Raw genomic sequence first — 25,855 nt, forward strand, 5'->3', positions numbered from 1 at the left:
CGCCCACCCCGCACGCTCCGCTCCTCCGCCGCCCGCCTCCTCACCGTCCCCCGTTCTCGCCCATCCCGCCGTCGACCCCCGGGCCGCGTCCTCCCGCGGTCCCGGAAGGCCCTCCCTCCTCACCTCTGCCAAACTCATTCTCTTCCCCTCTTCAAATCCCTACTTAAAGCTCACCTCCTCCAAGAGGCCTTCCCACACTGAGCTCCCCCCTTCTTCCCTCTGCTCCCTCTACCCCCCCCTTCACCTCTCCGCAGCTAAACCCTCTTCTCCCCCCTTTCCCTCCGCTCCTCCCCCTCTCCCGTCCCACCCCCTCGGCACCGTACTCGTCCGCTCGACCGTATATATCTTCATCATCCTATTTATTTTGTTAATGAGATGTACATCACCTTGATTCTATTTACTTGCTATTGTTTTAATGAGACGTTCTTCCCCTCGATTCTATTTATTACCATTGTTCTCGTCTGTCCGTCTCCCCCGATTAGACCGAAAGCCCGTCAAAGGGCAGGGACTGTCTCTGTTACCGATTTGTCCATTCCAAGCGCTTAGTACAGTGCTCTGCACATAGTAAGCGCTCAATAAATACTATTGAATGAATACCTGGAGTGTAGCCCAGTGCTTCGAACAGCGCTTAACAAATACTGTTAAAAAATATGTATTCTAGGCTTCAGAGCTTTCCCGGACCCAGCTGAGGGGTCGTCAGCTTTCTGGCCATCCTCTCCCTCCTCCCTGAAACGGAGAAAGAGCGAGAGGTTTCCCTGAGACAAACGTACCTTTCCCGGGCAGAGCCCACGCCGCAGTCCACGTCCTGCTTGTCCAGCGGTGGGGCGAGCGGTTCTCCGGCAAGGCCGCCCTCGGCCTCCTCCGCACCTGGGGAGACCAAGACCATCACTCCTTTCCTCGGGTGGCAGGGAGGCCCCGGGCAGGAGCGTCTCCCCCGAAGCCGGCCGGCCACACAGAAGCGGCGTGGCCTACTGGCTGGACCACAGGCCTGGGAGTGGGGAGGACCTGGGTACTAAGCCCGGCTCCGCCACCGGTCTGCTGGGTGACCTCGGGCAAATCACTTCACTTCTCTGGGCCTCGGTTCCCTCAGCTGTAAAATGGGGATTAAGATGGCGAGCCCCACGTGGGACGGGGACCGTGGCCAACCTGATCAGCTTGTATCTACCGCACCGCTCAGTCCGGTGCCTGGCACGTAGTAAGTGCTTAACAGATACCATAAAAACAAACTCCACCCCCCGCCCCCAAATCCCCGTGTTCCTGTAGCACGGGCGACCATGGGGTGAAAGTGAGGTGTGGGGCCGCGAGGGGCGGTAGGGCAGGCTCATTCATTCGTTCAATAGGAATTATTGAGCGCTTACTATGTGCAGAGCACTGTACTAAGAGCTTGGAATGTACAAATCGGAACAGATAGAGACAGTCCCTGCCCTTTGATGGGCTTACAGTCTAATTGGGGGAGACAGACAGACAAGAACAATAGCAATACATAGAATTCATTCATTCAATAGTATTTATTGAGCGCTCACTATATGCAGAGCACTGTACTAAGCGCTTGGAATGTACAAATCGGTGACAGAGACAGTCCCTGCCCTCTGACGGGCGCACAGTCTAATCGGGGGAGACGGACAGACAAGAATAATAGCAATAAATAGTGTTGGTATTTGTTAAGCGCTTACTGTGTGCCGAGCACTGTTCTAAGCGCTGGGGTAGACACAAGGGAATCAGGTTGTCCCACGTGGGGCTCACGGTCTTAATCCCCATTTCACAGATGAGGTAACTGAGGCACCGAGAAGTTAAGTGACTTGTCCAAAGTCACACAGCTGACAAATGGCCGAGCGGGAATAAATAGAATCAAGGGTCTCGCCCCTTCCCTGTCCACTCCTCCTGGCAACCTCAGCCCCTCAGCCACTGAGAGGGACGGGAGCAGGGTGGAAAGAGAAGCGGATGGGGCGGGCGTGGAGCCGGCCCTCTGCCCCTTCCCCTTCCGAAGTGCCCGCGGGATCTCCTGACACTCCTCAGCCGGAGCCTCGCACCCCCCTGCCCCAGAAAATACCGGGGAGCCAGTAAGCGATATCCGGAAGCTCACCTAATCAATCAGTGGAACTTATCAAGCGCTTACCGTGTTACTTGGGAGCGCCCGATGCAACAGAGTCGGTAGCGAGGCCTACAGGATAGACCACGGGGCCCGGAAGTCAGACGGACCTGGGTTCTAAACCCGGCTCCGCCACTCGTCCGCTGGGTGACCTCGAGCGAGTCACGTCACTTCTTTGGGCTTCGGGGAGGAAGACCATGAGCCCCACGTGGGCTAGGGATTGTATCCAACCTGATTAGCTTGCATCTATCCCGGTGCTTAGCGCAGTGCCTGGCACATAATAATAATAATGGTATTTGTTAAGCGCTTACTATGTGCCAGGCACTGTTCTAAGCGCCGGAGTAGATACACGATAAACAGTCCCTGGCCCACGTGGGGCTCACAGTCTTAATCCCCATTTTACAGATGAGGGAACTGAGGCCCAGAGAAGTGATAAAGATTCGAACCCATGAACTCTGACTCCAAAGCCAGACAAAGTGGCTCTTTCCACTGAGCCACGCCGCTTCTCTTAGAAGTGAAGTGACTTGCCCAAGGCGTCCCAGCAGACAACCGGCAGAGCCGGGATTAGAACTCACGCCCCTTCTGACTCTCAGGCCCGGGCTCTATTTTTTCCACTAGGCCACGGTAAGCGCGTGGCTTAGGAAGGGGGTTAGACGGGGCAGATTTGAAGAGTCTAGTGTGTGGAAGCAGCGTGGCTCAGGGGAACGAGCCCAGGCTTGGGAGTCAGAGGTCATGGGTTCTAATCCTGCTCTGTCACTTGTCAGCTGTGTGACTTTGGGCAAGTCACTTAACCTCTCTGGGCCTCAGTTACCTCATCTGTAAAATGGGGATTAACTGGGAGCCTCACGTGGGACGACCTGATGACCCCGGTTAAAGATGGGGGACGAAGACTGAGCCTCACGTGGGACACGAACCGTGTCCGATCCCACTAGCTTGTAATAATAATAACAATAATGTTGGTATCTGTTAAGCGCTTACTATGTGCAGAGCACCGTTCTAAGCGCTGGGGGAGATACGGGGTCATCAGGTGGTCCCACGTGGGGCTCACAGTCTTCATCCCCATCTTACAGATGAGGGAACTGAGGCACCGAGAAGTGAAGTGTCTTGCCCGCAGTCACGCAGCTACCCCAGCGCTCAGTACGGTGCCTGACGCGTAGTGAGAGCTTAACAGAGACCACGGTTGTTATCGCCATAATGTTTCCGCCGGAGGATCGCTAGGGCGACGCTCTGAAAAGCGAAAACGGGCTGAGGACCCAAAAGCTCCAGCAGAGAGAGCCCTTCTCCCAGACATCCGCACTCACCGCCCCCGGCTGCCTGCTGAGGGTGACGGTCTCCCTCGGAGCCCGGGCTTGCCCCGCGGCCCAATGTTTTCTTCCCACAGGAACCTCAGAAAGCAGGGGGACCGGGCCAACCCGAGGCAGACAGACACAAGGAAAGACAGGCAGGCCTGCCGTCTGTCACTTGGCGGAAGACTGGCTTTGAATCGAGGCCTAAATGCCCGAAAGACCCACCCTCCTTTCGGGGCGGGTGGAGAAATAAACGGGCCCCAGCCCTGGGGGGCCGAGGGGGGCTTTGGGCTGCGGTGAGGAGAGGGAAAGGGCTGAGCCGGAGGAGATGCCGTGAAGGAGCCAGCCCAGGGCTACTAGCTAGTCGCTTCGCTTCTCTGGGCCTCAGTTACCTCATCTGCCCCCCATCTGCCACCCCCCTCCTTAAAATCCTCCAGTGGTTGCCTATCGACCTGCATATGAAACAGAAACCTCTCACTCTGGGCTTCGAGGCTGTCCATCCCCTTGCCCCCTCCTACCTCTCCTCCCTTCTCTCTTTCCACCGCCCACCCCGCACGCTCCGCTCCTCCGCCGCTCACCTCCTCGCCGTCCCCGTTCTCGCCCATCCCGCCGTCGACCCCTGGGCCACGTCCTCCCGCTGTCCCCGAACGCCCTCCCTCCTCACCTCCGCCAAACTGACTCTCTTCCCCTCTTCAAAGCCCTACTTAGAGCTCCCCTCCTCCAGGAGGCCTTCCCGCACTGAGCTTCCCCTTTTCCCTCTGCTCCCTCTCTGCCCCCCTTTCACCTCCCCTCAGCTAAGCCCCCTTTCCCCCCTTTCCCTCTGCTCCTCCCCCCGTTCCTTCCCCTCCCCTCAGCACTGTGCTCATTTGTAGATATTTTTATTACCCTATTTATTTTGTTAATAAGGTGTCCATCCCCTTGATTCTATTTATTGCGATTAAGTTGTCTTGTTTTTGTCCATCTGTTTCCCTCGATTAGACCGTGAGCCCGTCGATGGGCAGGGATTGTCTCTACCTGTTGCCGAATTGTCCATTCCAAGCGCTTAGTACAGTGCTCTGCACATAGTAAGCGCTCAATAAATACTACTGAATGACTGAATCTGGAAATTGCTCCTCAGCGCTTAGGTACGTCTCTGTCACTTTATTTCTTTGGACCGATGTCCGTCTCGCCGCCTCCAGACGGTAAGCTCATTGTGGGCAGGGAATGGAGGTATTTATCATTGTACTGGGTTTTCCCAAGCGCTTAGTACAGCGCTCCGCACACGGTAAGCGCTCAGTGAAGACAAATGAATGAATGAAAGAGAGATCTGCCCAACGTCACACAGAAGACAGGTGGCGGAGCCGGGATGAGAACCCAGGTCCTTCTGACTCCCAGGCCCGGGCTCTACCTACTGGGCCACGCTGCTTCTCTACATCGCATCTACAGCAGTGCTGAGGATGGCGCTTGGAATCTAGTAAGCGCTTCCCTGACGACAGTATTCCACATCGGCCTCTCCTCGACGACTGATTCCCGGTTTTCGGCTGGGCCGCGGCACTACCTGGATTACAGAGAAGCAGCGTGGCTCGGTGGAAAGCGGCTTGGGAGTCAGCGGTCGTGGGTTCTAATCCCGGCTGCGCCACTCGTCAGCCGGATGACTCTGGGCAAGTCACTTCACTTCTCTGTGACTCAGATCTCTCGTGTGGAAAATAGGGATGAAGACTGAGTCCCGTGTGGGACAACCTCATCACCTTGTATCCTCCCCGGCACTGAGAACAGTGCTTTGCGCATAGTAAGCGCTTAACAAATACCATCATTATTATTATCTGACAATCGCTCTCCTCCGCCTTCAAAGCCTTATTGAAACCACACCTCTTCCAAGAGGCCTTCCCTGACTGTGTCCTCTTTACCTTCTCTTCCACTCCCTTCCGCGTCCCCCGATCCGCTCCCTTTATTCATCCCCCCTCCCAGCCCCACACCACTTGGGACCGCAGCTGTAATCTTATTTATTTCTATTAACGTCTGTCTCCCCCTCTAGACCTGTAACCTCGCTGTGGGCAGGGAACGTGTCTGTCTACTGTTCTATCGTCCTCTCCCAACCGCTCAGTACGGTGCTCTGCACACGGTAAGCGCTCAATAAATACTACCGACTGACTGTCGAGGACTTAAAAAGCTTCCTCTCTTTTCCCGGCTGTCGGGAAATACCGTACGGAGTAGCCGAGTTTGGAATGCAGAGATTCAATCCTCCTAAAAGAGAGTTGGGGCGGTGGGCCGGGGCCCAGCTAAAACCGAAATGATAAGCGATCTCATCCGCTAGCTCTCTGCGGGCTGATGTTGTGCTGGACTCCCTCGAGCGCTCAGTAGGGTGCTCTGCAAGCAGTAAGCGCTCGATGGACTGACTGGAGATCCAGCGGGTGCCCAGGGGAGCGATGACAGCCCAGGAGGTCCGCGCGGCCAGAGAGCACCCGAGCGGACAGAGCCGGAGCGTCCGCCTCTTCCCTCGGACCGCAAGGAGACGAGACGCGGAACCTCCGCCCGGGGCCTCTCCTCGACGGCGGGGACGCCGAGCCCGGCTCCCCCGGGCCCGTTCCGTTGGCCGTCGGCGCTGCGCCCTCCCAAAGGGTCCGGCCCCGGTTTCTGAACGGCCCTGCCGCCTCCCGGATCGTCTGTTAGCTCTTAACGTTTCCTGCAGGCCCGGGAGGGTGAGGCCGTCTGGTTCTCACTCTGCCTGCCGCGTGCTTAGACAGGAGAGAGACACAGACGATTACATCGGGCCGCGCAAGATAAACAGATGGGAGGGAGGGCTCCGGGGAGGGGGGCCGGCCCGCTCCCCCCGATGACATCGGCTCTCCGTGCCAGAACAGACCCGCTCGGAGAAGCCGAGGAGCCGTCGCTGTAATTAAGTCCCACGGAAGACGGGCCCCCTCCCAGCCGGCGGCAGGCCGGCGGGCGGGCGAGCTCCGCGGCCGTTGAAAGACGCCAAGCGCGGAGAGGACCGGGGCCCGCAGTCGGCTGGAGACAAAGGGAAGGTGAGATTACGTTACCACCGACGCTGCCGCTGAAGCCGCCCCGGGGGGAAGGCGGAGAAACCCCCACCAGGCTCCAGGCGCCAGTCAGGGCCCCGGGGTCGGACCTTTCTGCGGCGTGGCGGCCTTGGGCCCGCCCCATGGAGAGGACGGACCGGCGGAGTCCTCTGATTCGTAACGCGGACCGAGGTGGCCAGCTCTCACCGCTCAGCGGGCCGGGAGCCGGCCATCCGTCCGTCCGCCTCGGGGTCACCTGGGCCTCAGAGTCTCTCGGCACCCCGGGGTTTCCCGCGGGACCCCGGCTCCGCCTGCTGGATCCCCTCCGGTCCACCCAGCGGATCTCCCATCCGTCGGCCCGCCAGACCCCCGTCCGGCCCGCCGGATCCCCCACCCCACGCCCCCGGTCTCCCGGCCTTCCCGGCGGACCCCGACACCCATCCGCCTGCCAGATACCCCGGCCCTCCGGCCGGATCCCCCCTCCCGCTGGATCCCCCGGTCCCCCCGCCGGATCCCCCCGTCAATCGTCACACAGGCTCGGCCCTCCCGCCGGATCCCCCCCCGTCGGCCTGCCGGTTCACCCCACTGGCCTGCGGCACCCCCCGACCCTCCCGCCGGATTCCCCCCATCCTCCCGCCGGATATCCCTGGCCCTCCCTCCAGATTCTCCTGAACGCCATCAGACGCTCCTGGCCCTTTTGCTGGATCACCCCACCGCACCGCCGGATCCCTCCCCCCTACAGCCCCCGGTGGCCCGCCGGATATTCCCCGGCCCTTCCGCCATGAGAAGCAGGAAGGCGTGATGAAGCGAGCCCGGGCCTGGGAGGCAGAAGGTCATGGGTTCTAATCCTGGCTCTGCCACTTGTCTGCTGGGTGACCCTGGGCAAGTCACTTCACTTGACTGTCAAGTCAAGTCAACTGTTGGGGCCTCAGTTACCTCATCTGTAAATGGGGATTGAGACTGTGAGCCCCATGAGGGATAGGGACCGTGTGCAACCTGATTTGCTTGTATCCACCCCAGCGCTTAATATAGTGCCTGGTACGTAGTAAGCGTTTAACAGATACCGTAACTATTATTAATCATGATTATCATCCCCCCATCCACCTGACGAACGCCCTCACCGGTCTGGCAGATCCCCCGGCCTTCCTTGCAGATCCCCCTGTCTGCACTCCAGATATTCCCAACCTTCCTTGCAGATCCCCCCTCTAGATTGTAAGCTCATTGTGGGCAGGGAATGTGTCTGCTTATTGTTCTAGTGTACTCTCCCAAGCGCTTAATACAGCGCTCTGCACACGGGAAGTGCCCGATAAAGACGATTGAATGAATGAATCCTCCGACCGCCCACCGGATCTCCTGGCCCTCCTGCCTGATCCCCCCGACAGCCCACCAGATTCATTCAATCATATTTATCGTGCGCTTACTGTGTGCAGAGCACTGTACTAAGCGCTTGGGATAGCACAATTCAACAATAAACAGACTTGTTCCCTTCCCACAGTGAGTTCCCAGTCTAGAGGTGGGGGAATCCCTCCCCTCTACAGTCAGATCCCCCCGACCCTCGCCCCTTCGGATCAACCCATCGGCCCGCTGCATCCCCTGGTCCTCCTGCCGGATCACCCCCCACATCTGCTGGCTCCCCTGGGCCTCCCGCCAACCCCCCCACCCCCCGGCCAATCTGCCCACCGGATTCGCCCCGCCGGATCCCGGCCTGTGGCCCTCCGGCCCTAGCTAATCGTAATAATGTTGGTATTTGCTAAGCCCTCACAATGTGCCAAGCACTGTTGTAAGCGCTGGGGTAGATACAAGGGAATCAGGTTGTCCCACGTGGGGCTCACAGTCTTCATCCCCATTTTACAGATGAGGTAGCCGAGGCCCAGAGAAGTGAAGTGACTTGCCCTAGGTCACACAGCTGACAAGCGGCGGAGCCGGGATCAGAACCCACGACCTCTGACTCCCAAGGCCGGGCTCTTTCCACTGAGCCACGCCGCTTCCCGCAGATCTCCACCTCGGGGGATCGACGGTCTCCCCGGTGGCCTCCCTGTCCGTTTCCGGCCTCCGGAAGACCCCCGCAGGCGGCCTCCTCTCCGACCCGACCCCGCGTGCGCCCAGTGACCTCTTTTCCTAAAGCGGTAAAACCGGGCTCTCCCTCAACAGCCACTTTCCCACCCCAAACCTCCCCACCGGCCAAAGAACCGGCGACTCCCCGCCGAAGCACCCAGGCCCTCCAGCCTGGGGCTCCGCACCGCCGGGCAGGAGAGCGACGGGCTTCCCAGAGACTCCGGTTACGAGGACCAGCGGCTGGATTGGCAGCCCCAGCCTACTTGGGCGCCTCGCGTTTCGACGCCTGCATATTTTCACGAGGATCGAATCCCCATATCTGTGTTTCGTTTACACTTGGAAGCGACCTTGGGGGTGGTTTGGGGCCGGCAAGAGGATGGAAGGCGACCAGACCCTCCCAGGCCACCGGTCCCGGAGAAACCCGAGAAAACACGACCGTCAGGTTAACACAATATCGCTTTTCCCGCGACAATCTGATGCCCGGAGAATCCGAAGGACATTCGCAAGGCGGCTCGAAAGGCTCTAATCCCACTTGTCTGCCGAGCGACCGGGGGCTAGTCACTTCACCTTTCCGTTCCTCAGGTCCCTCATCTGTAAAATGGGGATTCAAACTGTGAGCCCCACGTGGAACATGGACTGTGCCCCATCTGATGAGCTCGTAGCAGCGTGGCTCAGTGGAAAGAGCACGGGCTTTGGAGTCGGAGGTCATGGGTTCGAATCCCGGCTCCACCACTTGTCAGCTGTGTGACTGCGGGCAAGTCACTTCACTTCTCTGTGCCTCAGTTACCTCATCTGTAAAACGGGAATTAAGACCGTGAGCCCCACGTGGGACAACCTGATTCCCTTGTGTCTACCCCAGCGCTTAGAACAGTGCTCTGCACATAGTAAGCGCTTAACAAATACCAACATTATTATTAGCCACCCCAGCACTCAGTAAAGTGCCTGACACAAAGTGAGCGCTTAACAAGTACCATTTAAAAAACAAACAGAACAGACTAAAACAAAAAAACCTGTGCTAAGCATTTGGGAGAAGACAACGTAACAGAGCTGGTAGGCATGTTTCCTGCCCACAAGCAGCTTACAGGTTCTGTCGCCCACCCAAACCCAGATGTCCCGAGCGGGGAGAGTCCAGGGAAAGCCCGGAGCAGGAGTAAAGCTATTTACTGAGCATCTACCAGGAGCAACACGCACCACACTGAGCTCTTGGGAAAGTTCCCCAGAAGCCGGAGACACAGTCCCCGCCCAACACTCCCGTGGCGGAGGCACACGTAGAAATATAATAACAATAACAGTATTTGTTAATAATAATTACAGTATTTGTTAAGCGCTTTCTATGTGCCAAGCACTGTCCAAAGCACTGGGGTAGATACAAGGTGATCAGGTTGTCCCATGTGGGGCTCACAGCCTCAACCCCCATTTTACAAGAGAGGTGACTGAGGCACCGAGAAATTAAGCGGCTTGCCCAACGTCACGCAGCGGACAAGTGGCGGAGCCGAGCTTAGAACCTACGTCCTCTGACTCCCAAGCCCGGGCTCTTGCCATTAAACCACGCTGCTTCTCCAAGTTAAGCGCTTAACTACGTGCCAGGCACCATATTAAGCGCTGGATGGAGACAAGCAGGTTGGGGTGGACACAGTCCCTGCACCACACGGGGCTCACAGTCTCAAACCCCATTTTCCAGACGAGGGAACTGTGGCCCCGAGAAGTGAAGGGACTTGCCCAAGGTCACACAGCAGACAAGCGTCGGAGCCGGGATTAGAACCCACAGCCTCCCGACTCCCAAGCCCATGTTCTATCCGCTACACCGTGTGGGTCACGGTGCCCCGGGCTCGCTGTGGGCCCCCACAGCCAACGAACCCCGCGCGCCTTGGCCTGTCGCTCTCACCTCTCAGCGAGCCGCTTCCAACCTGTTGCCAGTCCCCGGGGGTCCCCGTTTCCCGAGGGGGAAGGTCGCCGGAGGATGTGCCCGAGCCCAGGGGAGCCCGCTCTGCCTTCTGGCTTGGACGCTCTGGATCCTGGGTTGGCCGCTCTGATTTCTGAGATTCTGGCCCCTCTGGGATCTGGGCTGGCTGCTCGGGATTCTGAGTTGGCCATTCTGGATTCCGGGTTGGCCTCTCTGGATTCTGAACTGGCCGCTCTGAAGACCGGGTCGGCCGTTCTGGATCCTGGGTTGGCCATTCTGGATTCTGGGTTGGTCGCTCTGAAGACTGGGTTGGTTGCTCTGAAGACCGGGTTGGCCGTTCTGGATCCTGGATTGGCCGCTCTGGATCCTGGGTTGGCCGCTCTGGATTCTCAACTGGCCGCTCTGAATACCGGGTCGGCCGCTCTGGTTTCTGAACGGGCCGCTCTGAATATCGGGTCAGCCGCTCCAGATTCTGGGTCGGCCCCTCTGGATTCGGAACGGGCCGCTCTGAATATCGGGTCGGCCGCTCCGGATCCTGGGTCGGCCCCTCTGGATTCTGGGTTGGCCGGCCTAGGTTCCGAGTTGGCCGCTGTGGATCTTGAATTGGCCGCTCCGGATCTCGAGTCGGTGGCTCTGAATTCCGGGTTACCCACTGTGGATCCTGGGTTGGCCGCTCCGGGTACACGCCTGGGCTTTCTGGAATCTGCCTTTTGGCTTCCGGCCCAAGGCTTCCCTGTCCTGGAAGGAGGAAAGGAGACTTCAATAGCTTTTCTTCGCTGGAGGTCAGTTCGGCAATTAGAGTGGCCAAATCGAGGAACGGGAGTAGAGCTGACCGTACCTTTGTTGTCTTGCAGATTCTCTACTAGGCGCCCATATCCTCGTCCCTTTCTGCTTTTCTGTTAGGTTAAGGACATCGCAGGGAGCGGTCGATGGAAGAGAAAACAGAAACACACCCGGCTGCCCTCATCTCTTGGGAAAGGAAACTCTCCTCTCCCTGCGTCCTCCTGTAATCATTGCTTCAAATGTATTAAATGCCTCCTGGGGCCTAGTCCCTGGACAGAATAATGATAATAATAATGGCTGACGGTATTATGATAGTTATTCAGCATTTACTAGGTGCTAAGTGCTGGGATGGAGAGAAGCTCACCGTTTAAGAAGACACAGTCCCTTTTCCTACACAGGGCTCCCAATCTGAGAGAGAGAAGGTATCTTGTCCCCATTTTACAGAAGAGGAAACTGAGTTCTAGAGAGGTTAAGCGACTTTTTTTTTTTAACGGTATTTAAGCGCTGACTAGGTGCCGAGCACTGTTCTAAGCACTGGCTTAGATACAAGCTCATCAGGTTGTCCCACGTGGGGCTCGCAGTCTTCATCCCCATTTTCCAGATGAGGTCACTGAGGCCCAGAGAAGTCAAGTGACTTGCCCAAAGTCACACAGTTGACAAGCGGCGGAGCGGGGATTAGAACCCACGACCTCCGACTCCCAAGCCCGGGCTCTTTCCACTGAGCCACACGGCTTCTCTGCTGCTTCACTTAGTGTGTGCAGAGCACTGTACTAAGGGCTGCGGAGAGTACAGTATAACAGAGTTGGTAGATAGGTTCCCAGCCCCTAATGAACTAGATGTGGAGGAAATTCATTCATTCTTTCAACTGTATTTACTGAGTGCTTACTGTGTGCAGAGCGCTGGGGAAAGCGCAGTGCAACAATAAGAAAGAAAAGGTTGGGGGGAGAGGCCTGGAAGGAAAAGGCTGGGGGGACGAAACTGGAAAGAGAAGGTTTGGGAGACAGGACTTGAAAGAAAAGACTTGGGGGGGGGCGAAACTGGAAAGAGCAGGTTCACAGTCTCGATCCCCATTTTACAGATGAGGTCACTGCGGCACGGAGAAGTGAAGTGACTTGCCCAAGGTCACACAGCAGACAAGTGGCAGAGACGGGATTAGAACCTGGGATCTTCTGACTCCCAGGCCTGGGCTCTATCGGATTAGAATCTGCATCTCAGGCCTGGCAGTCATTCATTCATTCAATAGTATTTATTGAGCGCTTACTAGGTACAGAGCACTGTACTAAGCGCTTGGAAGGGACAAATCGGTAACAGAGACAGTCCCTGCCCTTTGACGCGCGCGCAGTCTAATCGGGGGAGACGGACAGACAAGAACAATAGCAACAGAATCGAGAGCAATAAGTAGAATCGAGAGCAATAAATAGAAGGGCTTCCTCTCCACCAGGCCGCGTTGGCTCCGGCATGGGCACGGCTGGAGATATGTATATATGCATATATCTGTATAGATCTGTAATTTATTTATTTAATCTATTTATTTCTATCAATGTCTGTCTCCCCCTCTAGACTGTGAGCTCTTTACGGTGGACCGTAAGCCCGTCAAACGGCAGGGACCGTCTCTAGCTGTTGCCGACTTGTTCATTCCAAGCGCTTAGTACGGTGCTCTGCACATAGTAAGCGTTCAATAAATACTATTGAATGAAGGAAAGGAATGCGTCTGTTTGTCGTTACACTGTACTCTCCGAAGTGCTTAGTACAGTACTTAATACGGTCCCCTTCTAGACCGTGAGCCTGTTTTGGGGTTGGGATTGTGTCTGTTGCTGGATTGTACTTTCCAAGTGCTTAGTACAGTGCTTTGCACACAGTAAGCACTCAATAAATACGATTGAATGAACAAACGAATGGAGGGCGGCGGGCCCAGGTTTCGAAGAGCGGCCAGCTAGCGACGGGAGTGGGGGCAAGGAGGGCTCGGCTCCTCTGCCCTCATCCCGATCTTTATGGGCAGGGATTGTCTCTTTATTGCTGTATTGTACTTTCCAAGCGCTTAGTACAGTGACCTGCACACAGTAAGTGCTCAATAAGTAAGACTGAACGATACCAATCTGAGGCAGGATTGCGAGCCCCTTGAGGGATAGAGTCTGGGCCTAATTCTCCCTTGTAGACTCTCTCTGTGCTTATTCATTCAATAGTATTTATTGAGGGCTTACTATGCGCAGAGCACTGTACTAAGCGCTTGGAATGAACAAGTCGGCAACAGATGGAGACGGTCCCTGCCGTTTGACGGGCTTACGGTCTAAGTGCAGTGTTCCTCACAGAGTAAGCTTTTAATAAATACTATTACTGCTCCGTGGTGGGCCGGTGGAGGGTCCCGATGGAGGAGTCTCCCACAGGAAGGGAGGGACAGAGACAGTCAGAGAAGAGAGATGGGGCGAGAGAGGGAGGGAAAGAGAGGGGGTCACCTGTCAGCTGGAGGTAGGGAGTAGGGCGATCCCTGTGAGCTGAGTAGTGAGAGGATGGATGGAGGGGGCGTTTCGGGAGGAAAAAAGAGAGGCGAAAGAGGAGGGAGGGTGATGGAGAGGAAGAAGGGAAGGAGGATGGGGGCAGTAGAAGGAAGAGGAAGGGAAGGAGGAGGAGGAGGCAGAAGAGGAAAAGGAGGAGGAGCAGCAGAAAGAGGAGGAAGAGGTAAGAAAGAGGAGGAGAAAGAGGAAGAGAAGAAGAAAGAAGAGGAAGAAGAGAGGAGGAGGAGCAGCAGAAAGAGGAGGAAGAGGAGAAAGAGGAGGAAGAAAGAGGAAGAGAAGGAGGAGAAAGAAGAGGAGGAGGAGGACAGCTTCACTCCATGCCCGTGATCTAGGAGAAGAGCCCTGTCCTGAGCCAGCGCCGTTACTGAAGAGAAACCCTGAGACCTGCTCGCCCTCCGGCTGTGGTCAATCCCGAGGTCCCCAAAGCCGATGGCCCGGCCAGGCCCTCCCGGGCCCTTAGGAGAGGCGAGGCCAGCTCTGCATCTTCCCCGCCCTGCTGCTCAGCGGCCCTGGAGGCTCTTGGCTGAGCGTCCATCCAACGGTCCCTGCTCTTGCCACTAGGTCACACTGCTTCTATATCATCACTCTCTCATCTCTCCTTCTTCCTCTCCCTCCTCCTCTCTCCCTCCTCTCCCTTCCCCCGGACGCTTGGGTCCACACACCCTAAGCACTTCGATCATTTCAATGTCTGTCTCCCCCTCTAGACGCTAAGTTCTTTATAGGCAGGAATCATATCTACCCACTAACTCCGTTGTACTCTGCCAAGCTCTCGGTACAGTGCTCGGCACACAGTAAGCGCTCAATAAATACGACCGAATGAGTTACCTGACCCGCGTCTGGACGGCTGGGACGCTCGTCTCTCTTTTGGACCGCAGCCTCCGGGCGTCCCGGAGCTTCCTGGAAAGAAAAACAGGCGGCCTCTCGGGTTGAAAAGCTCCGAGGCCAAATTGACCAAGAAAGGAGCCCGGCCCGGTGGATAGAGAGCGACCCTGGGAGCCAGAGGGTCTGTGTTCTAATCCTCACCCCGCCACCCGTCTGAGCAAGTCGTTGGATTTCTCTGTGCCGTAGTTACCTCATCTGTAAAATGGGGATTAAAAACGGTGAGCCCTATGCGGGGCAGGGACTGTGTCCAACCTGACTACCTTCTATCTACCCCAGCCTGGCACATAGTAAGCGCTTAACAAATACCATAAAGACACACCCACACAAACAAACCCCTTAAGCACTTTGAGCACTTAAGCAGCCCATCCCAACCCCAAAGCACTTAGGCAAGCATCCCTCTACTCGACCCCTTCTCCTGATATTTGTATTAAGGCCTGTCTCTCACTAGATTATAAACTCCTTGAGGGAAGGGGTCATGGCTACCAACTCTACTGTTAGCTTTCAGCTTGCAGAGCACACAATAAGAGCGCAATAAATACTACGATTGATGATAGTGATGATTGTTATATTTGTTAAGCGCTTACTAATAATAATAATAATAATAATGATGTTGGTATTTGTTAAGCGCTTACTATGTGCCGAGCACTGTTCTAAGCGCCGGGGTAGACATAGGGGGATCGGGTTGTCCCACGTGGGGCTCACAGTCTTAATCCCCATTTTACAGATGAGGGAACTGAGGCCCAGAGAAGTGAAGTGACTCGCCCACAGTCACACAGCCGACAAGTGGCAGAGCTGGGATTCGAACTCATGAGCCCTGACTCCAAAGCCCGTGCTCTTTCCACTGAGCCACGCTGCTTCTCCAATAATAATGTTGGTATTTGTTAAGTGCTTACTATGTGCAGAGCACTGTTCTAAGCGCTGGGGGAGACACAGGGGAATCAGGTTGTCCCACGCGGGGCTCACAGTCTTCATCCCCATTTTACAGATGAGGGAACTGAGGCACAGAGAAGTTAAGTGACTTGCCCACAGTCACACAGCCGACAAGTGGCAGAGCTGGGATTCGAACTCATGAGCCCTGACTCCAAAGCCCGTGCTCTTTCCACTGCGCCACGCTGCTTCTACGTGGCAAGCACTGTCTGTTCTAAGTGCTGGGTTAGATAGAAGTTAATCACTCCCTGTTCTACGCAGGATTCACCGTCTAAGTAGGAGGGAGAACCGATTTTGAACCCTCATTTGGCAGATGAGGAAACTGAGGGCCAGAGGAGTGAACTGACTTGCCCAAGGTCACAGGGCAGGCAAGGGGCAGAGCAGGAACCAGAACCCAGCTCTCCTTATTCCCAGATCCATGTCCTTTCTACTAGGCCACGGTGTTCCTCGTTAATTAATTGATCGATCGATTGATGCTGTTATCTCCCAAGTGCTTTTCAAACTGAACATCGCCAGTAACTGATCGACTGGTGCAAATTTCATGGGGATTAACAACGATCATAATGATGGTATTTATTAATTGCTTACTATGTGCCGGGCACCACACTGAGCACTGTGGTAGATACAAGCGCTAATCAGGGTGGACACGGACCATAGGCATTCATGTATTCATTCACTCATTCAATCGTATTTTTTGAGCATTTACCCTGTGCAGAGCACTGAGCTAAGTGCTAGGGAGAGTACGATACAACAATAAACAGATATTTTCTGCCCATGTCTGCGGGGGAGACAGACATCAGTAGAAATAAATGACAGATAGGGAAATAAGTGCTGTGGGGCTGGGAAGGGGGGGGAACTACAAAGGGACCGAATCAGGGTGATGCAGAGGGAGGGGGAGATGAGGAAAGGAGGAGCTTAGTCTGGGAAGGCCTCTTGGAGGAGATGGGCCCTCAATAATAATAATGTTGGTATTTGTTAAGCGCTTACTATGTGCCGAGCACTGTTCTAAGCGCTGGGGGAGATACAGGGGAATCAGATTGTCCCACGTGGGGCTCACACACTTTTAATCCCCATTTTACAGATGAGGGAACTGAGGCCCAGAGAAGTGAAGCGACTCGCCCACAGTCACACGGCCGACAAGCGGCAGAGCCGGGAGTCGAACTCATGACCTCTGACTCCGAAGCCCAGGCTCTTTCCACTGAGCCACGCTGCTTCCCTCAGTAAGGCTCTGGAGGTGGGGGAGAGTCATTGTCTGCAGGATTTGAGGAGGGAGAGCGTTCCAGGTCAGAGGCGGGACGTGGGCTAGGGGTCGGCAGCGAGATAGGCAGGATCGAGGCACGGCGAGAGGGTCGACATTAGAAGGGTGAAGTGTGTGGGCAGTGACGTAGAAGGAGAGTAGCAAGGTGAAGTAGGAGGGGGCGTATCCCACACGGGGCTCACAGTCTTAATCCCCATTTTACACATGAGGAAACCGAGGCACAGAGAAGATAAGGGACTGGCCCAGCTTCACACAAGCAGACACGTGGCGGAGCTGGGATTAGAACCCAGGTCCTCTGATTCCCAGGCCCTTGTTCTTTCCACTTAGGCCACACTGCTCCTCTATCTTATCTCTTTTCTAGCTCTCTCATCTCTTCCTTTCTCCCTCTATCTCCCTCCTTCTGGCTGTTCTTTCATTCAATCAGTCGCGTTTACTGAGCCCCTCCTGTGTGCGGAGCACCGTACTAATCACTTGGGAGAGTCCGCTACAACAATAAACGGACGCATTCCCTGCCCACAACGAGGTTCTTCGACAAGCGCGCGAAGCACGGGCCTTTCTGTTCACGGGCGCGTCCGCCCCCTCCTCCTCAGCGTGAGATGGGGCCTCCCCAGAGGACAGGGCGACAGCGTTCCCTAGCATAAAACGTCTTCCTGTTTGAACGTGCCGCCGGCCCTTTATTTATAAAACCTCGAGGCTGCGAGGCCTTCGGGACGGCCGCCCCTTCGGAGGGCCTAGGAAGAGAAGCAGAAGGCCCCGCTTGTAAATGAAGGCTGTGGAGACTGGACCAGAGGAGTCCAAGCTTCCCCCTCTCCTGCCCCAAGAGTTACACAGAGTAGATTTCATCCCTGAAAACGCTAACGGAAACACGTGTCTTAGCCACCTTGGCCACGTTAGAATCTGGAAGAGTTAGGCATTTTTCACCGACGGATTCCCCCCAAGAGGGCGAGCAGAGAGGAAGAACTCCGGGCTCGCAGCAGCAGCCAGTCCATCGTATTTGTTGAGCCCTTATTGTGTGAGGAGCATTCATTCGATCGTATCCGTCGAGCGCCTACTCTGTGCAGAGCAATGTACTGAGCGCTTGGAATGCATTTTTATTACCCTATTTCTTTTGTTAACGAGGTGTCCATCCTCTTGATTCTATTTCTCGGGATGATGTTGTCTTGGTTTTGTCCGTCTGCCTCCCCCGATTAGACTGTGAGCCCCTCATCGGGCAGGGATGGTCTCTATCTGTTGCCCAGTTGTCCATTCCAAGTGCCTAGTTCAGTGCTGTGCACCTAGTAAGCGCTCAATAAATACGACTGAATGAATGGATGTACAATTCGGCAACAGATAAGAGACAATCCCTGCCCATTAACACCGTACTAAGCGATGTGGAGAGTACGGCACAACAATTAACGGAAGTCCCCGCTAGGCCGGGAGCCCGTTTGTCTCTGTTGCCGAACTGTACTTTCCAAGAGCTTAGTACAGTGCTGTGCGCACAGTAAGCGCTCGATAAACACGACTCAATTGAACGAACGAGTGAGGGGACGGCGGCGGAGCTGGAAGGTGGCTTGGGAAGAGTGAGGATAGCCAGCTGGGGAACGGCGGGTCAGCTCTGAACCCCCAGCCGCTCCGACGCCCGGACCCGGGCAGCCTCTTGGGAGGAAAAACCGGGACAGAAACACACTGAAGGCTGCCCTGTGGTCTGGATGGTATTTATAATAATAATAATATTGGTATTTGTTAAGCGCTTACTATGTGCAGAGCACTGTTCTAAGGGCTGGGGTAGATACAGAGTCATCAGGTTGTCTCCCGTGAGGCTCACAGTCTTCATCCCCATTTTACAGATGAGGTCACTGAGGCACAGAGAATGTTGGTATTTGTTAAGCGCTTACTATGTGCAGAGCGCTGTTCTAAGCGCTGGGGAAGACACAGGATAATCAGGTTGCCCCACGTGGGGCTCACAGTCTTCATCCCCATTTTACAGATGAGGAAACTGAGGCACAGAGAAGTTAAGTGACTTGCCCACAGTCACCCAGCTGATAAGTGGCAGAGCCGGGATTCGAACCCATAACCTCTGGCTCCAAAGCCCGGGCTCTTTCCACTGAGCCACGCTGCTTCTCGACCCATATTTATTGAGCGCCTACTGTGTGTAGAGCACTGTACTGAGCGCTTGGAAGAGGACAATACCTCAAAGTTGGTAGCGCGACTGCGCTAACTGTATTGAGCGCAAGTCGGGTTGGACACAAGTCCCCGTCCCACGTGGGGCTCACAGTCTCGATCCCTGTTTTACAGATGAGGTACAGTCAAGTCGCTTCGGTCCAGACGTCTTTTTTCTACCCTGTCCTCGGCAAACCTGTCGTTGGGTCGGAGCAGCGTGGCTTAATGGCAAGACGAGGGTTCGAATCCCAGCTCCGCCACTTGTCAGCTGGGTGACTTTGGCCAAGTCACTTTGCTTCTCTGGGCCTCAGTTTCCTCAGCTGGAAAATGGGGATCAAGACTGCGAGCCCCCCGTGGGACAACCTGCTGAGCCAGTGCTTAGAACAGTGCTTGGCACATAGTAAGCGCTTAACCCATGCCATCATTATTAATTATTAGTAGTATGATCGTAATAATAATAATAATATTGGTATTTGTTAAGCGCTTACTATATGCAGAGCACCGTTCTAAGCGCTGGGGTAGAAACAGGGTCATCAGGTTGTCCCACATGAGCCTCACAGTCTTCGTCCCCATTTGACAGATGAGGGAACTGAGGCCCAGAAAAGTGAAGTGACTTGCCCACAGGCACACAGCTGACAAGTGGCAGAGGCAGGATTCGAACCCACGACCTCGGACTTCCAAGTCGGGCTCTTTCCATTGAGCCACGCTGCTCTGTTGCTGAATTGTACTTTCCAAGCGCTTAGTCCAGGGCTCTGCACACAGTAAGCGCTCGGTAAATACGACTGAATGAATGAATGAGGGCCAAGAAAAGGCCGAGAAGCAGCGTGGCTCAGTGGAAAGAGCCCCGGGCTTGGGAGTCAGAAGTCGCGGGTTCGAATCCCCGCTCTGCCATTTGTCAGCAGTGTGGGCAAGTCACTTCACTTCTCTGGGCTTCAGTTCCCTCATCTGTAAAATGGGGATTAAGACTGTGAGGCTCACGTGGGACAACCTGAATCTCCCCCAGCGCTTAGAACAGCGCTCTGCACATAGTAAGCGCTTAACAAATACCAACATTCTTATTTCTGCCGGCCATTAGGGGGCGCCACCCTGCAGCGTCTCCACCTGGCCGCGTGCTCAGCACATCCTTCAGGTGGCTTCCTGAGGGACTACTGGTGCGACGCCCCAAAAACTCCTTAATATGATAAGGAGCCAGAGATGCAAACGTCCCCCTTCCAGCCCCTACCGAAAAGGGATTTCCTTTCTCATTCATTCAGTCGTATCGATTGAGCGCTGACTATGTGCAGAGCACCGTACTGAGCGCTTGGAACGGACCGTTTGGCAACAGATAGAGAAAATCCCCGCCCCATAACGGGCTGACAGTCTAAAACAGTCTAAAGATCACACATCTCACTTTCATTTGCGGCCTAAAATCTCCACACCAGCCCACAGGCAGGCCTAGGAGGCCTGTCACACACCATCAGAGAAAGGGAAGCGGCGGGGCTTAGTGGAAAGAGCCCGGGGTTGGGAGTCGGGGGTCGTGGGTTCGAATCCCGACTCCGCCACTTGTCAGCTGGGTGACTGTGGGCAAGTCACTAAACTTCTCTGTGCCTCAGTGACCTCATCTGGAAAATGGGGATGAAGACTGTGAGCCCCCCGTGGGACCACCCGATTACCCTGCGTCTACCCCAGCGCTGAGAACAGTGCTCGGCACATAGTAAGCGCTTAACAAATACCAACATTATTATTATTACAGGGTGGGTGGGGAGGGGGTCTGGTCTCTGGGACTCCTCCCCAGCAACGCAGGAATACTTGGCAATTTTTTTTAAACTTTCTTTTCATTCTCATTCAATTCTCTCCATCTCCAACTCCCTACCTGGCTCATTAATTGGAAGGGTGTGATGGGGAATTATTATTATTACTACTACTACTTTTCATTCATTCAATAGTATTTATTGAGCGCTTACTCTGTGCAGAGCACTGTTACTAATACTATTCATTCATTCAATATATTTATTGAGCGCTTACTCTGTGCACCGCACTGTACTAAGCGCTTGGAATGGACAATTGGGCAACAGATAGAGACCATCCCTGCCCAGTGAGGGGCTCAGGGTCTAACTGGGGGAGACGGACGGCAGAGCAAAAGAGAACAAAACAAAAACAAGACAACATCATCAAGATCAATAGAATCAAGGGTATGGACACCTCATTAACAAAATTAATAGGGTGATAAATAAAATATACAAATGAGCACAGTGCTGAGGGGAGGGGAAGGGGGAGGAGTAGAGGCTGGGGGAGAGGGGAGGGGGAGCAGAGGGAAAGGGGAGCTCAGTCTAACAATAATAATAATTATGGTATTTGTTGAGCGCTTACTATGCGCCAGGCACTGTACTAGGCTCTGATTAGACTGTGAGTCCGTCAATGGGCAGGGATTGTTTCTATCTGTTGCTGAACTGTCCAACCCAAGCGCTTAGTACAGTGCTCTGCACATAGTAAGCACTCAATAAGTACTATTGAATGAATGAATGGAGTAGATACAAGCAAATCGGGTTGTCCCAGTTGGGGCTCCGGGTCTCCTTCCCCCTGCTACAGATGAGGTCACTGAGGCCCAGAGAAGTGAAGTGACTCGTCCCAGGTCACACAGCAGACAAGTGGTGGAGCTGGGATTAGAACCCTTTACCTTCAGGAGCTTAGTACAGTCCTCCGCCCAATCAATACGATTGAATGAATGCCCACTACGCCATGCTGCTTCCCCTGGGTTGTCTCCGAAGAGTCCTGGGGTCGGAAGGGGCCACCTCAGCTTTGTCACTCGGGGACTAAACGTCCGCACGGTCACAGGGACCGAGTGAAGGGAAGCCTTTGGGAGTTCATTCCAAGTCTGCTGGGAGAGGAGGAAAAGCACGAGTCCTGTCTTTGCTTTGGAGTCTCTGTCAGGAATGATAATATTAATAATAGTTGTGCTATTTGTTAATCGATCAATGCTATTTATCCAGCGCTTACTGTGAGCCGTACTAACCACTCAGCTGGGTGACTCTGGACAAGTCACTTCACTTCTCTGGGCCTCGGTCACCTCATCCGTAAAACGGGAATGAAGACGGTGAGCCTCACGTGGGACAAGTTTATTACCTTGTTTCTACCCCAGCGCTTAGAACAGTGCTTGGCACATAGTAAGCGCTTAACAAATACCATTATTATTATTATTACAATACAATTAACAGAGTTGGTAGTACGATCTTTGCCCTCAAAGAGCTTCCAATCACTGTAAATGCTACTGTTGATAGAATTCCTTCATTCTTTCATTCAGTCACATTTATTGAGCGCTTACAGTGTGCAGAGTGCTGAATCAAGCGCTTGGAAAGTACAATTCAGCAATAGAAAGAGCCCGGGCTTGGGAGTCGGAGGTCACGGGTTCAAATCCCGGCCCTGCCACTTGTCAGCTGTGTGACTGTGGGCAAGTCACTTCACTGCTCCGTGCCTCAGTTCCCTCACCTGTCAAATTGGGATTAAGACTGTGAGCCTCACGTGGGACAGCCTGATGACCCTGTATCTCCCCCAGTGCTTAGAACAGTGCTCTGCACATAGTAAACGCTTAACAAATACCAACATCATTATTATTATAAAGAGAGACAATCCCTGCCCGTACAGGGCTTACAGTCCAGAGGGGGAATTCCTTCAGATGGGGCACAGTCCCTGCCCCACATGGGGCTCACCACCTAAATTTTTCAAAGCACTGGGTTTTTTAGGCTGTGTCTTCATTCAATCATTGGTATTTACTGAATGATTACTGTATGCAAAACACTGTACTAAACGTTTGGGATAGAACAGTATAATAGAATTAGCAGGCAACATTCCCCGCCCACAGAGGGCTGATGGTCTAGAGAGGGAGACAGACATTCATATCAGTCAGTGATATTTGGTGAGCACTTACTGTGCGTAGGGCACCGTACTAAGAGGGAGAGGGTTAGCGCCGGGATTAGAACACAGGTCCCAGTCTTGTCCTCCGGGGCCTTTTGGCGGACTCGAAGCTTATGCAGAATGAAGCAAGGGAGGAGCTTTTTCTCACCCTCTCTGCTTTATAACTAAATTCTCTCCTGACTCCATTGAACTGGAAAAATCAATACCGTTCATTCCTTCAATAGCATCTATTGAGCACTTACTATGTGCAGAGCACTGTATTAAGCGCTTGAAATGGACAATTCGGCCACAGATAGAGACCATCCCTGCCCAGGGTCGGGCTCACAGTCTAATCGGGGGAGGCGGACGGCAGAGCAAAACAGAACGAAACAAAAACAAGATAACATTATCCTGAGAAGTAGAATCAAGGGGATGTGCACCTCATAAACAAAATAAAGAGGATATTAAAAAAAGATATCTAATACCGACGTCCATACCTTCTCGTCGAGCTCCGGGGGGAAAGGTAGGCTTTCCCGCAGATTTGTTGGAAGGCCGGCTTCTGCTCTGAAGGAGAGATGGACTTCAGCTGTGGTGAAAATGAGAGGGGGAGGAAGGAATTTCAGGCTTTGTCAGGTGTTCTCAATAGGCATACTATTTATGCACGGGAATGCACACATACACAATCACACCCTGACCAACAGCCCAGGTGATTTTTGAGGTTATAATTCAATTCTTTCCAGGATTCAAATTTAGATAAAATCCAAAATTAAAGGGAAGAATTGATGGGGGAGAACTGCTGATGCGGGTCAGTATCAGTTTTATATAATAGCTCACTGCCATGATGGCTGGATGCTCTGGAAGTCCTTTGGGCTCTGAGAAAAGGCTTCCTTCTCATTCAGAGAAAAGCAGCGTGGCCTAGTGGAAAGAGCCCCACTTTGGGAGCCAGAGGAACTGGGTTCGAATCCCGCCTCTGCCATCTGTTTGCTGTATCACCTCGGGCAAGTCACTCACTTCTCTGTGCCTCCGTCACTTCATCTGTAAAATGGGGATTAAATCCTATTCCCTCCTACCTAGACTTTGAGCCCCACGTGGGATAAGGACTGTGTCCAATCTAGTTAACGTGTATCTATCCAAGTGCGTAGTACAGTGTTTGACACACAATAAGTGTTTAACAAATACCACGATGATGATTATTATTATTGCTGTTGCTTCCCGTGACAATTCAGGTTAGGGACCAAATGAAGCATCTGGATTGAATTTGGAAGGATACTGCCATTTAAAAATCGGGGATTTGGGAGAACGGCTCAGATGTCTTTCCGTCCCAAATTCATAAAAAAAATAAAATAAAATAAACTGTGATATTTGTTAAGCACTTACTATGTGCAGAGCACTGTTCTAAGCGCTGGGGGATACGAGGTGATCAGGTTGTCCCACGTGAGGCTTACAGTTTTAATCCCCATTTGACAGATGAGGTAACTGAGGCACAGAGAGGTTAAGTGACTTGCCCGAGGTCACACAGCTGACTAGCGGCGGAGAGGGGATTAGAACCCGTGACCTCTGACTCCCAAGCCCACGCTCTTCCCACTGCGCCACGCTGCTTCTCGATGAATGAAATTCATTCATTCAGTAGTATTTATTGGGCGCTTACTATGTGCAGAGCACTGTACTAAGCGTTTGGAATGGACAATTCGGCAACAGATAGAGACAATCCCTGCCCAGTGATGGGCTCACAGTCCCAAATATGTACGTACAGGTCAGGAATAAAGTACATTTTAGAAGTCTGAGTAGAGACAGGTGTTTGCAACTGAGCGTGTGAATGGGTGAGTGTGTCAGACATTGCAGTTCATTCATTCATTCAATAGTACTTATTGAGCGCTTACTATGTGCAGAGCACTGTACTAAGCGCTTGGAATGGACAATTCGGCAACAGATAGAGACAATCCCTGTGACGGGCTCACAGTCTAATCGGGGGAAACAGTTTGTGTGAGTTTCTGTGTGACTCTACGGGGGTGAGAGGCTGTGTGTAGAGAAGCAGCGTGGCTCAGTGGAAAGAGCCCGGGTTTGGGAGTCAGAGGTCACGGGTTCGAATCCCGGCTCCGCCACTTGTCAGCTGTGTGACTGTGGGCAAGTCACTTCACTTCTCTGTGCCTCAGTTACCTCGTCTGTAAAATGGGGATTAACTGTGAGCCTCACGTGGGACAAGCTGATGACCCTGTATCTCCCCCAGTGCTTCGAACAGTGCTCTGCACATAGTAAGCGCTTAACAAATACCAACATTATTATTAAGTTGGGGAAGGCTTCCTGGAGGAGATGCCATTTCAGACGGCTTTGGAAGACGGGCAGAGCCATGGTGTGTCACATGATAGTAATAATAATAATGTTGGTATTTGTTAAGCGCTTACTATGTGCACAGCACTGTTCTAAGCACTGGGGTAGATACGGGGTCATCAGGTTGTCCCACGAGAGGCTCACAGTCTTCATCCCCATTTTACAGTTGAGGGAACTGAGGCACAGAGAAGTGAAGTGACTTGCCCATGGTCACACTGCTGACAAGTGGCAGAGTCGGGATTCGAACCCATAATAATAATAACGATGGTATTTGTTAAGCGCTTACTACGTGCCGGGCACTGTTCTAAGCGCCGGGCTACCGCCGCATTAATGATCTCATCGAAACCTCTCATCTTCTCTTTGAGGACTCCGATCCCCATTTTACAGATGAGGAAATTGAAGCCCAGAGTGGTTAACTGACTTGCCCAAAGTCCCACTTGAGGTAAGTGGAGTAGCTGGGATGAGGGTCCCAAGACTTCTAAATGACAATCTCGTGTTCTTTCCGTTATAAATCAAATATTTTTTTTTAAAAATGTCTAGAAAGAAAATGGCTGGGGCCAGCTGCTACTGCTGAAGGGGAGATTAGCAGGGGTGGATTGTGTGAAAAGATTACAAGGAGGAATCGCTCTACCTAGAGTGTAAACAAATGAATGTTATTCCAGCCCAAGGGAGAAGCATGAAAGAAGTGAGGAAAGAGACCGAGAGGAGGGAGAGAGAGAAGAGGGTAAAGCGGGCCTAGGGAAAGATGCAAAGGAGAGGAGGAAAAGATCAAAGAGAAAAGCCGGAGGAAATTCCTTCTTTCTTTTGGTCCTGGTGAGAAGGA

The 25,855-nt window shown here is 53.6% G+C and overlaps 1 protein-coding gene across 1 annotated transcript in view; it reads right to left on the reverse strand.

Moving 5' to 3' along the window:
• The window catches only part of KIAA2012 (KIAA2012 ortholog), a 61,164-nt gene that overhangs the window by 14,991 nt on the left and 20,318 nt on the right, over nt 1–25,855 (reverse strand). Inside the window, exons 4-8 of the mRNA XM_039912748.1 lie at nt 23,202–23,290; nt 14,454–14,525; nt 11,171–11,228; nt 10,315–11,070; nt 771–867 (exon numbers count right to left, since the gene is read on the reverse strand). Of these exons, the coding sequence (XP_039768682.1) occupies nt 771–867; nt 10,315–11,070; nt 11,171–11,228; nt 14,454–14,525; nt 23,202–23,290 (1,072 nt within the window). The remainder of the gene's footprint in view (nt 1–770; nt 868–10,314; nt 11,071–11,170; nt 11,229–14,453; nt 14,526–23,201; nt 23,291–25,855) is intronic.

Source organism: Ornithorhynchus anatinus, chromosome 7 (genome assembly GCF_004115215.2).
Source record: "Ornithorhynchus anatinus isolate Pmale09 chromosome 7, mOrnAna1.pri.v4, whole genome shotgun sequence".
NCBI lineage: Eukaryota > Metazoa > Chordata > Mammalia > Monotremata > Ornithorhynchidae > Ornithorhynchus > Ornithorhynchus anatinus.